Raw genomic sequence first — 12,320 nt, forward strand, 5'->3', positions numbered from 1 at the left:
CAAATATTTATACATTAAGGTTTAAATATACAGTACATATTTTAGGAGTCACTGCATTACATTGACTTCATTGAGGGGAAGGTTCTAAGCATCTATTTTAATATTTTATTATTCTATTGCATCTTGTTAATAAACAGTCAGAAGTTCAAATTGATATGGCAGGGTGTGTGTCAAGTGTACAGTCCAATCTTGTGGACTTTCCTGATAACAAGACAGTAAGACAGAGGAAAAAGGTGATAAGTGACACAATTACTACACACATTCCCTTTGTATCCAGATAAGTACAGAATCAACTTTTACCATGAAACTATTTACATCATGCTGAATGTCTGCCCACATATCGCACTTCCTGTTCTGAATTTGGCAGCATAGAATTGGTCATTTAATTTATTGGTAGTTCTGAAACATAACCTTCTTCACGTCTGTAAATCTTCTCACCCTAATCCACCCATAAAATGTAATGACATGTACTTCTATATCAAAATACATTTACCAAATGCTCAAATATACTTAACAAAAGTGTGTCTCAGAGCCAGTCCACTAACTGGATATATTTTACACCATATTTCTTGTGTATTTGGTGAGACAAAGTTGGACTGAAACAGCAACTTCCTCAGTATCTGAGATATGGGCTATTTTTAAAAGCAACAAGTGATCTGTCAGCATACTTCGTTTAACTCATAAAACAGGTGAATAGTTCAACATTGCATATTTCAATGATCTAGACAGAGACATGAACAAGTATGAGTAATACGCTTCCTCCACACACCTGTACATGACGCAGACGGCACAAGGGAGCAGTAACAGCCTTGGGACTTCCTTCATTATTAGGTACAGTACCAAATAACAGTGGCAACACTTTGGAGTGTGAATTTCGGACACTGTCACAATAGATTACTGGTTTCAGCAGCAGGAGGTGACATGATTTGTTTTTATGGAAACAGTTTTATTTTCTTTATATTAGGATGATACTTATTGATCAAACACTCATAGACTGAACAATATATCTACTACCAGTGCATGCGTGGATTTCCCATGGTTTTAAAATGGCCACCGGCACATAGGTATTGATTAGGGCCACTTCTCCTTTTTAATGTATAACCTGAGAGAAAACAGTGGAAGCTGCCGTACATTTTGAGTCCTGACTTCCAGGTGCCCCAAATACTCACTGTAATTTAAACAGAAATGACGGGTGATTTTAAACAGAAATGACATGTGATTTTAAACAGAAATGACGTGTGATTTTAAAGAAAGAACTGAACATCTTCCCAATATCATTGCAGAATTAATATGGAATGATCTTGTATACAAATACATGTTGAAAATAAAACATTATTTTGCATGGTAGTGCAACACAATATTAGGGATAGAATGGTGCATGAAGCTCTTTGGGGTATGACAGAGCAGGCGCAGGACATCACTGCATCAGAGGCCCGCTCTAACGGCAGAGTCCAATCAACTGAAGTAACAACAGGAAGAGAGTGACAATGTCCAGGTACAGATTTAGAGCTGCAAAGATGTACTCTTCTGGGTCCAGGCTGTATTTGTGTTTACCACCTAACATCAGCTGAGTATCCATCACCAAATACTAGGAACACACACAGATACAGACAGAGAAGATGAATATAGAGAAATTAATACTTGATATTCTTATCACCTAAATACTGTAAGCTCATAATTATTTGCTAGATTTGTTCCTGAGCTCCTTTCATTGTAAAAAAACAGCAGTAGCGTTGCATTTTCTTTTATGCTATGGAGATTCACCTACCACAGAAAAGATTGTTGTCCCAAGACAAGCGTACACAATGTTGAGATACTGTTCACAGAATCAGAATAGGATTGAATTAGTACAACAGACGTACAACAAAGAAATAAACACACATGCATATTTTTGCATCGAGTAGAAGGAAATAAAAAAGACTGCACTTGTACCTGTGAGCGGAGAATGGCACAGAGGATACCAAAGGCAAACAGAGACCAGAGTAGAACCCAGAGCATTCCAGCACAGCGGGTGAAGTCCCACTGTCAACGATGATTACAGCTTTGAGTTCATGAGTATCACAAGAGTTTATAAAAACACGTCTGTCTCTCTCCCTTGGTATTATCAAAACTTCTAAAGGGAAACTGTGTGGCTATAACACAATATGAGTTTGTGCGTGTAGGGACTTTGCTCCGATGTCTTTATTTGTATTCTTATCCATACATCTTGCTGTAATATTTCAGGACAGTGTTGACATAAGTAAGAAATGAATTAGAGGATATTTCAGGAAGTGAATAATGGTAGAATTATCTACAGCAGACTCAAAAGCACTCATCATTGACTGGTACCAACACGTAAAACAAAACTGTGTTTACTTAGTTTAATCTAGTGGACCGTTAAATACAAATGTGGCAAATGGTTAGTTTTTCAAATGTAGCGTTAATGATCTGTTGGCTCTACATAAACATAACTGCATGAAACTAAAAGCAAACATGATTGTTATGTTGTTGTTTTTGCATAGAAATACCAAATATACCAGATGAAAACTACACAATAAGGTCACCAGTACACTTACTTTGGTCTGCATGGCAAACAGGGTGAGAGTAAAGGACACAAATGCTGTGGCTCCGACTGCCCAAAGAACAGCTTCAGCATTGTAATACCTACACACCATTTGAATTACATTAATTCATATCAAATCAATTAAATCGTTGAATTTAATACAAAATATAAACTTTATAATTCCATCCTAAAATGACTAGCAGACTGTGAAATATGTGAAGGTATGGTTGACAATCATGTCAATGCTGAGATTAGTTTACTTACACAGTAACTGATCCGAGCATGAGACCCTCTACAATTGTCTGTGCACATTGATGAAGAGAGGGTATGTACATCACATCACATCCTTGTATGTATCAACATCACACTTAACTAAGAGCTCATATCAGCAAAATTGTCACAGACACACACAAACACACACACATACTTACAAACAGGCCCAAGAATATGAAATTCAAGGGAACTTTCCGTCGAATTTCACCACAGCATGCCAGCACCATGATGAGAACAAACGTTGCTGGCCTGATGAAAGAGAAATTAATTAATGCAATGAATCCACTGTAACCTCACATTTCTTTACATTAAATTGTATGTGAAATCTTACATCAGGGAGATCGTGAACCAACTGGTGGAAAGGGTCCACATCTTCAGGTCATTCCTGAATGGAAAATTAATGATATTTGACATTTCAGCTGGAGTGAGAAAGAAAAGGATGTAAAACCAGAAAGGAGTTGATTTGTATGCTGAACCTAATGTATTTGTGGATAGTACTGAAGCATTACAAGAGCTAAACACTATAACAGACACGATACTTACCAGTACAGAAAAGCACATATTATTCCCACAGTCATCAAGAGCTGAATCATCAGAGTAAAGTACACCTTTCTCAGAAAACCTACAAAATGTTCATCAGTGAGAAAGCAGGAAGCATATCATAGCTGCTAGTCACTCTATGCTGCTGTATGGCATATGTTTCTAAGCAATGACTTTTAGGCATACACTCAAACATGTTATTTGGTTATTTTTTCATGTACAGTCCATTTGGTACAACGCTAGACCTATACTTCCTGCCCCTGAAAGGGATCATCTGCTCATTTATACTAATTCGGGCACTTATTATTTAATTGTTTTCACCATAGAATATTTTGAAGGTTAGTTTTTATATTTGTAACCAAATGGTTGAAAGAGAAGAGTGATCCAAACCTCTTCTGATTGACGCATCTGAGAAACAGTTAAAGTCCTCAGTGCCTTGAGCGTAGTCTGGGGGTGGCATGTCATACGGCTGATCCTCAGGCACCCCCATGTTTCCCGCCGGGGAGATCACTGCGATGTTTGTTGTGCGATCCTTCCTCTCCGTTCCATCGCCATAGTGTGGGGGGTACTGAGGGTAGTGGTTGGTGTTGTAGGGTGGGGGGGTTGACCCCGTGTATGTGTTATCAGTGGCCATATTTACCTGCCAAAAGAACTAGTGTGAGTAACGGCAGGTGGAACAAAGGGTGGATACAATTATATTCACAACAGACTACATTCAAGTAGTAAGCAGTTTAAGTGTACTCAATCGAAAAACAAGAAAAGCAACATTTCATAGATTCTAGAGTATTTTGGATCCACAAAGCAAATATGAGCTATGGTAACACTACATGTCTGGACATTTTCTTCTAAATAGTGCTGTTCTGTCTTACTTAAATAATACAAAACAATAACCACATTTCTGAATTATTAATATTGGTCATTTTAAATCACTAAATGTATTCAGAATTCATTCAACTGTTTCAGAGTGACATCTTCTTACCTTCTACCTGGGCGCTCCACTTCAGGCTTACTTCCTGTAGTGGTTTAGTCAGGCCAAAGTCTGACTTCGATCACCCGGTTTCCAGGGAGACAGGACTTTGCTTATGTCAATGGTGCATCATCAACGTTACATCCCGTCATGAAACCGTTACTTCCTCCAGCACGTTATCAAACATATCCATATTGCACAACGTTGAACAGAGCCAGTGAAATATTCTAGTGATTAGATAACTCTCCCATTCAGAGGCCATAAATAAATACATCCATTTGCTGTAGGCTCTGCCCATATTGCACAACGTTGAACAGAGCCAGTGAAATATTCTAGTGAGTAGATAACTCTCTCATTCAGAGGCCATCAATAAATGCTACTATTCTTCCCAATGCTGCTTTCTACCCAGCTTAGCTCAGTGCAGTCCCCGCCACCTGGCAAGCCATTACAAGTGTAACTGCACCCTAAAATGTAACTAAATGATATGACTGAATTGTGCAGAAACATGTTGATGCTGGTGTTGACGTAAAGAGTGAGAGTTAGTGAGAGTTATGACCCTAATCCTGCCAATGCCGATGTTGACGTAAAGAGTGAGAGTTAGTGAGAGTTATGACCCTAAACCTGCCAATGCCGATGTTGACGTAAAGAGTGAGAGTTAGTGAGAGTTATGACCCTAAACCTGCCAATGCCGATGTTGACGTAAAGAGTGAGAGTTAGTGAGAGTTATGACCCTAAACCTGCCAATGCCGATGCTGACGTAAAGAGTGAGAGTTAGTGAGAGTTATCTGTGTCATGGAATGGGCGGCCCGCCTCCCCAAGCCCTCGCCCATGAGTGTGAGTCTCATTTTCATTTATTGATCGAGACTCATCATTCACTGGAGTTTACGCGAGTTTACACCCCCACACCCCACCACCACCCCCCCAGCCCATTGCCTACTTTATAGCATTTTTCAAAAGTATGCAGTGGGTGGAGTCAGGCTCAGAGCTGGGGGTGGAGCTACACATGTACAGCTCCTGTCAAAAGAGCATTTAAACAGAGTGTAGGCACTGCAAATGAAACTCATGTGCTGCTTGTCAAGTGTCCTACAGTTAATCATTATTTAGAGCCTGCCATTGCAACACATCACTTCAAAAAGACTCCACTAGATGACAGCAAAGAGCAAATATTTTTTCACTGACAAGAAAAACAAAGGAGTCATTGGCTGCGGTTGAATAGTCTTTTTTGCTTAGGCTGGTTCCCAACTCAGTGAAATGACTCAGAAGTATGGCAGCCATGACAAGACCTATTCGAATTCTCGAAATGCTGGAGGAAAGGTGTTTGAATGCTTCCTTTCTTATCTCCTTTAGCGTAGCGTACACTGGAACATCCTCTATGAGAGGACATCAGGAGGTAATGCCGATAATTCCTTACATCAGCAACAATCAACACATAGGGCCTGTATGACTTAATCTAATCATAAAAATACATAAACAATTATACAAAGAAAGTATGAGGAATAAAATCTGTAAAACATTTTTTTTTTAAAGAATAAGAGAAGGGGTATATACAAATGTAAGTTCAAATGAAGAGAGATAGACATTTGACATTTGTGCCGCCCACTCTGACCGTGGTGCACTAGCTTCCCTCTGTGCAGAAACAACAGGTGTTGTACAGAAAGTGGTGCAGCCCCAGTGGAGTGAAAACTGTGCAGCACTCTTGGACCAGTGCAGCACCAAAGTGACCCGTTGAATATAGCAACTGACAGCAGGCTAACATCAAAATCAGTAAGTTGCTGAAGGTCTTAACCATGTTACATGACTCCACACTTAGATCTGATTGGCTGATGTCTTGACTGACAATGACAAAAAAATAATTTGTTTACATTTATGCAATACAATACCACACCAGACATCACATATTATGATCATGTACGAACTAGACAGCTAACCCAGACTAACGATGTGACCATATGGCACTCAACCATTCTGGAAGAGCTTACGCAAAATGACGTACTCCCATTCATTACAACCCACCCAGTGGGGCAACTTCCTTTTTTGCTAAATGAATGTAAGTGAATAGCTTTTTTACTAAATGAATGTAAGTGAATAGCTTTTTTGGCTTAGGAAGGTTCCTACCTGAGAGAAATGACCCAAAAGTATCTAAGTGTCAGCCATGACAAGAGGTGGTCGAATTCTCTAAAGGCTAAGGAAAGGTACTTCAAAGCTTCCTTTCTTATCTCCATTGGCAACCATACTTTTGGAGAGAAAGGAGATAATGCCGTCCCACAATTCCTTGCAACAGCAACATTTAAAGACCCACGTCAGTAACATCTGCCATCGCATCACTACGCATAATTAGATCTCCCCTTGACCTCATGAGGTTTTCCATCGAGTTCAAAGAAACGCGGTTAGGAAAGAACATAGGACGTCATTTTGATTATTCATCCACAGCCCTAGACTTGTTTCCTTGTCAAGCTTATAATATACTAACGAACAGATCTATTTAGAAAAGTAAATGTTCTTCGCTGCCCTAGCCAGATGTAGACTTACATGACAGCACATTAGGGCCACTGTACGTTTTTATCACAGAGCTGGGGGAAGGAGTAGGCCTAATATTCCAAGAAAAAACTTATGAAGAAGGATGTCTAAGATTAAAGTCGTAAATTTACGAGAAAGAAACTTGGATGTTCTCTGAGATTATGAAGTCATACATTTTGGGTGCAGCTCCCAGACATGTTGAACCGTGTCTCTCTTGGTGTTTCTTCTGTTATTTTACATCACCAAACTGACATGGAGAGACATCGCAGGTGGGCGTGATGTTGATACATGATTTTTATCGTCACTTTGCAAAACACTCTACGGAGAGATGTTGAAAAGCAATTGTTTCTATGGAAAAATAACACAGGGATCTTGACCAATCACACCTGCCAATATCTGTCGGTCGTGGACAAGGGAAGTGGGTGTGCTAGCAAGGCTATAGTGAATGGGTCGAGTTTGAATTAATCTGGCAGTCCTTTCAAAACCTACTAACAGCCTGTGACGGAGTGCCATCACTACAGATGACTATGTGCTCTGACTGCCATACCATCGAGCCTGGCTCTTTGTTGTTGCGGTCAGAGTGCAGGTTTGGTACCCTGTAGAACTGGGTTCAAGGCCGGATGGGTTGACTGCTCTCTCTCATCGCTCACAGCCCAGCACTCAGAGCCTCCCCAGCTATTTTCAGTGCTTTATGACCCTTGCACTATGACCCTTGCACTATGACCCTTGCACTATGCAGTAGACATACAGTCAAGCTAGCAGGAGGCTCAACAGGAAGTAACCCCTGCCCAGGTGCTCTCCAGTCAAGCCCAATGAGGAACTCTGTCCACTGTTTTTACTGTCTATGAGGGCACCAAGCGCACCAAAAAATAAATACATTAAAAAAATAATAATATTCTACTATCTACCTCTCAGACTACTACCCCATTAAACCAATGTAGGCTATACACTCTATATTTTACCAAAATAATAACATGAAAGATTTTAGTGCCCTCCTCCTCTTTCCCTGTGGTTTGTTTTGATTGCGCCGGACAAGCCCTCGTCATGGTGACGACAGGAAGGCTATAAGCAACAGTTTACGGAAGACATGGAGGAAAGGCAACCAGAGTCGGAGGCAGAAGACAAAAAGAACCAAAACTGCAGGATGACACTTTTACACCTCGTACATTTGAACGTGTCAATTCTTAAAATACCGGAACATAAGACTACACAATGGGTCCAAGAAATGTCCAAGTTTAACCAGCTAATGTTAGAAGGCTAAATTTAAAGGTGGAGTGTGTAGGATTTAGTGGCATATAGCGGTGAGGTTGCAGATTGCAACCAACTGAATAAACCTCCCTCACACTAAACATTGACAAAGGAACGGAAAAAGGTTACTTGTGTTAGTAACTATGCCCATGGCCACACAAATGTTTATCTTTTTTTCTATGGGGGCGCCAAGTGTAACAGACCTTATTTCGTGTACAGAACACATTCTGTGCTATGACAGGCATTCATTTATTATGAAACCACATAACACCGTAATGCCTTTTGTCCACAGAAAACACAAACACGTTAGCACTGTGTCCATGAAATATCGAAGAGAGCGCATTCTTTCATGCACTTTGGGGACAATATCAACTCAGTTTTATAGACAAAAGTAATTCCGTCCAGGTTATAGATATCCTTGAAACATCGAATGTTCATTATCTCCACATAACAGTTCTGATATATTACGGAAAGTATGATGTACACAAACGTCTTGGGACTGATACATCCCCTGACTCAGCAAAAGTTACAAAAAAGGAATTCCGTTCTCGAAACCAAAGACTGCTTAAACTTCTGTAGACATTAGTGCTTTGCTTAAGTACACAAGGAATTACGTCCATAGGCTATATCACTGAACGTATGATGTGCACAAAGGGACTTTTTCACCAAGCAATTCTGTTTAGGGCACTGAAATGGCCAGCAGCTGCCCTGATTTAGGTGGTCGTGTTCAACAGCAAGAATAAAGCTAATTTATGTGTCACTTAAAGAGTTTAGTTGATGAGGAGCTCATCATTTTAATAAGGTCAAATTAAAATGGCATAACTGAGATAAACATAGACATGAAAGTGTCGAGACTCTTTATCACTCAGAAATTGTTATGATGTAGTTAAAATAATTAGCCAGTCATTACTGATGATGATGAGGGAGGGGGGGGTATATTTGGCTAAGACTGGGTTGGCAGGTCAAAGATCAAAATGAGGTTACTCACCTTCTTCTCTATATGCCAGCTAGGCTACATGCTACCACTACTACTGCGTAATGTAACACGACTAGGCTACCAGGAGTCTCTTATCACTACCTACACCTACACTATTACTAAGCTACTAGCCCACTAGGTGTCTACTACACCCAATATTACTATTAGTCTTCCACTACCACTAAGATGACAAATAGCAGCCTTCTTTGAGTAGCCTAATACCGTGTGGCCTTTGTGCAGATATTATAGGTTATGTGCCACTGATTTACTGCTTCAAGACAGCAAAATGCACAGATCACGATGGTTATTCATAATTCGTAAGATGTATATTTGTTTATAAATGTGTGGGAACAACATATCTATCCCATTTTTGCATTTAAAAAAAATTCATAACTCTGCTGAGTGAGCAGTGGATTCGGTTAGGCAATGTTACAGCATAAGTTTGTCATCTTAACCTTCTTATCGTCTTAGAGTATCTGTTGTGTGCTCGTTTGATAACGGGCCCACAGAAATAAACACCTGACAATGAGTTATTCAGTCCATATAGTGTGTGTGAGAGAGAGAGAGAGAGAGAGAGAGAGAGAGAGAGAGAGAGAGAGAGATTTGATCGACAACCCAAAATTCCGTGACGATGCCCTCTCTGCAGCCAACAGAACTGCTGAACATCATACTTAATATTCAATTACCTAGCACCTAACCAGCGCAGGGGGCAGGAATACGTCAAAACAACAGCGGTTCATTCATTTCAAAGTCGGAAGTCCCTGTTGTAGCAACTACTGAATGCCCCACATTGCCTCTGCACTGAGTGTAATAGCTTTGCTATTTCAAAAGTTTTGTGAAAAAGCTAATTTCCAAAACTCCAGCATGGAAGTGCATCTAGTATCGTATGCAAATACGTATGCTGACGTAGATGATCATGTGGGTTTTGGCGTAGATCCCCCTGTGATCGCGATTTTTTTTCGTCTGTTGTCTTTAGGATTCGGTAGAATCTTTACAATTAATCCTTGTATTTGCCCTATCCTTGGAAGACAAACCGATTACTGGAACCTGTTTGTCAACAACCCAGCATCCTAGAACCCTTCCGACGCGGGCAGGTAAGAACAAGATATGAATGGCATAAATTGTATATTGCAAAACACGTTTCAAAGTTAAAAAGCGACACGAGGCGAGCTTGCAGCTTTATCTTTCAGCATTGCGTTAGACACTGAATAATTCGTGTAAACTTGGCTTTGCTCTGAACTTTGGTCGTCCCAGCCATATTGAGGAAAGTGGTCATCTGAATGGCCGTGACTTGGTTAACTGTCTATACCTAGCGAGATAACCTGTGCTGTTTACTAGCTAATGATTTGTCACCCTAAGTAGGAAGTTTTGATTGAATTCTAGCAGTGGGCCAGATTGTATGGGAAAACATGTCTTCTTCTCCCGATGTCGAAATAACCAGCAAAATATGGCTTCCAATGTCGACATGGCGTTACGTCGGTGAGACTGATTAAAGGACCATCGTTTGTCCGTCAAATATCATTCTCACATTCTAGTGGTATCCCGGACGTTTTAATAGGCACCCCGTAACGGCTGTTATTAATTCATATTGTTGTTTAGAGCACACACGGGCGAGTTAGCTGGCAAACTCCCCACTTTGATTTGGGGCTCGTGCAGTATGATGTAGGCAGCGGTGACGCCTTCCGCGACCATACTGCATGGCTCACGTAGCCCCATTGCAGTAGCTAGCCACTCAGACGTGGAGCCCACACATTCTCCTTATAAACTGCAGACCCGTCTATGCGACAGTAAAGTAAGCGTCTAAGGAAGTTGCATTGATATTTTACTTTGTGAAGTTTCGGTGCTAAGATAGGTATGGATGTTACTTCGTTAACTAGCGATAGTTCAGAATCTTAAAATCTGAAGTGGCTCTATAGGGGAGTCCTCTTTCTGTGCCACTTTCGGCCATTTCGTCCTGTCTGTGCCACTTTCGGTAGATATGCTTCTGTAGTACGTAGCTTATTTTTTGGCCATGGTTAGTCGGATAGAATGGGTTAAAAGCTCGCTTATGTATCTATCCCTATAGCGATGATCACCTCCCGTGTACGGCCTTGGAAGCTGAGGATGCGACTTGTCTGTTTCTCTCAGGTTTCACCTGATTGAGTTGCCTCAATTGCACACGAGGTAATGTCCTCAAATATTTCCTGATTGCTTTTTATTTCTTTTTGTGGTTATCCATTTGGGCTTCAGTCACTGTTAAAGGCACAGGCAGTATTTCCAAACACATTACCCTTCTGTGAACTTCTTTGGGGCTGTTTGATTGGGCGATGTGTTTATATCCAGCTGCCTTGTATCCAGGCAATAGATCCAGCAACTGTGCCATTTTTATGCAACACGTTGTTGATCTTGTAACCCACATCACAACCTGAACGTTTACTCATTATGTTCAGCTTTGTTGATGATTTTTCTTAGCTGTCTAAAAATATATTTTTTTCATCATCACCAAAATCCATTATCAGATAAATGTAGCCTATGTGAAAGATTTATAAACAAATCCATGTTGGCATGATTTACAACTGACTTGCAGTTATCTTTTCATCTTGTTAACATGTTTATAAATGATTGTGTTAGTGGTAGTAGACTGCCCCAACAATGTTAACAAACAACAATTTAACTTTACTCAAACTTTAAAGACAACAAAACTTTTGGTCCCCTGCCTAAAATGACCCTCTTTACCCAAAGTCTCACGTGTGAGGTAGCTGTAGTGTCCAGAACCTGTGTCTAATAATAGTTATAGCAGACATAAGATCATTTTAATAATAATAAAAATGTATTTCCTCAAGTGGTCTTCTATAGGTGTTCTCAGGGTGACTAAATACTTAATAAAATTGAGGACTGTGTGGAGTGGGCTGCACACTAGGCAAACATAAGTTATGTTCATCTCACATCACACACTGAGATGGAAGTTTTGGGGCCAGTAGTGTCAGGGGTTGGCCGTCCCTAAATTCACTTCAGTCCCCCCTGTACTCTGTGGCTGATTCAAAATGGCTGCCCATGCTCCTGCAGAGGCGCCTGTAGACGTCTTTGAGGAGGAGGAGTAGGCTGCTGCTGTTGCTGCTGCCGCCACCGCTCACTCCCCTGCTGCCCCCCACCCCCCTCTTCCCTTCTTCCGCCCCCCCCCCCTGCCAGCACACAGAGCTGTCGGTTGACTAAGCTGGCCAGGGCCATGGTGATGTCATACCTGTGGGTTGGGCTCTTTTTCTCTCTCTCTCCCCCCC

At 40.8% G+C, this 12,320-nt stretch overlaps 1 protein-coding gene across 1 annotated transcript; it reads right to left on the minus strand.

The window, feature by feature from the left end:
* Window positions 1-925: 925 nt before the first annotated feature.
* zgc:110410 (uncharacterized protein LOC553618 homolog) lies at window positions 926-4,416 on the minus strand. The gene is made up of 10 exons (XM_012823133.3): window positions 4,335-4,416; window positions 3,746-3,995; window positions 3,359-3,437; window positions 3,147-3,200; window positions 2,974-3,064; window positions 2,807-2,844; window positions 2,556-2,643; window positions 1,933-2,022; window positions 1,769-1,816; window positions 926-1,588 (listed from the first exon to the last, which is right to left on the minus strand). Exons 2-10 carry the CDS (start codon window positions 3,987-3,989, stop codon window positions 1,439-1,441), a joined length of 882 nt encoding a protein of 293 aa, XP_012678587.2. The 5' UTR covers window positions 3,990-3,995; window positions 4,335-4,416; the 3' UTR covers window positions 926-1,438.
* Window positions 4,417-12,320: the final 7,904 nt, after the last annotated feature.

The sequence above is a fragment of the Clupea harengus genome, chromosome 11 (assembly GCF_900700415.2).
Source record: "Clupea harengus chromosome 11, Ch_v2.0.2, whole genome shotgun sequence".
Classification (NCBI taxonomy): domain Eukaryota; kingdom Metazoa; phylum Chordata; class Actinopteri; order Clupeiformes; family Clupeidae; genus Clupea; species Clupea harengus.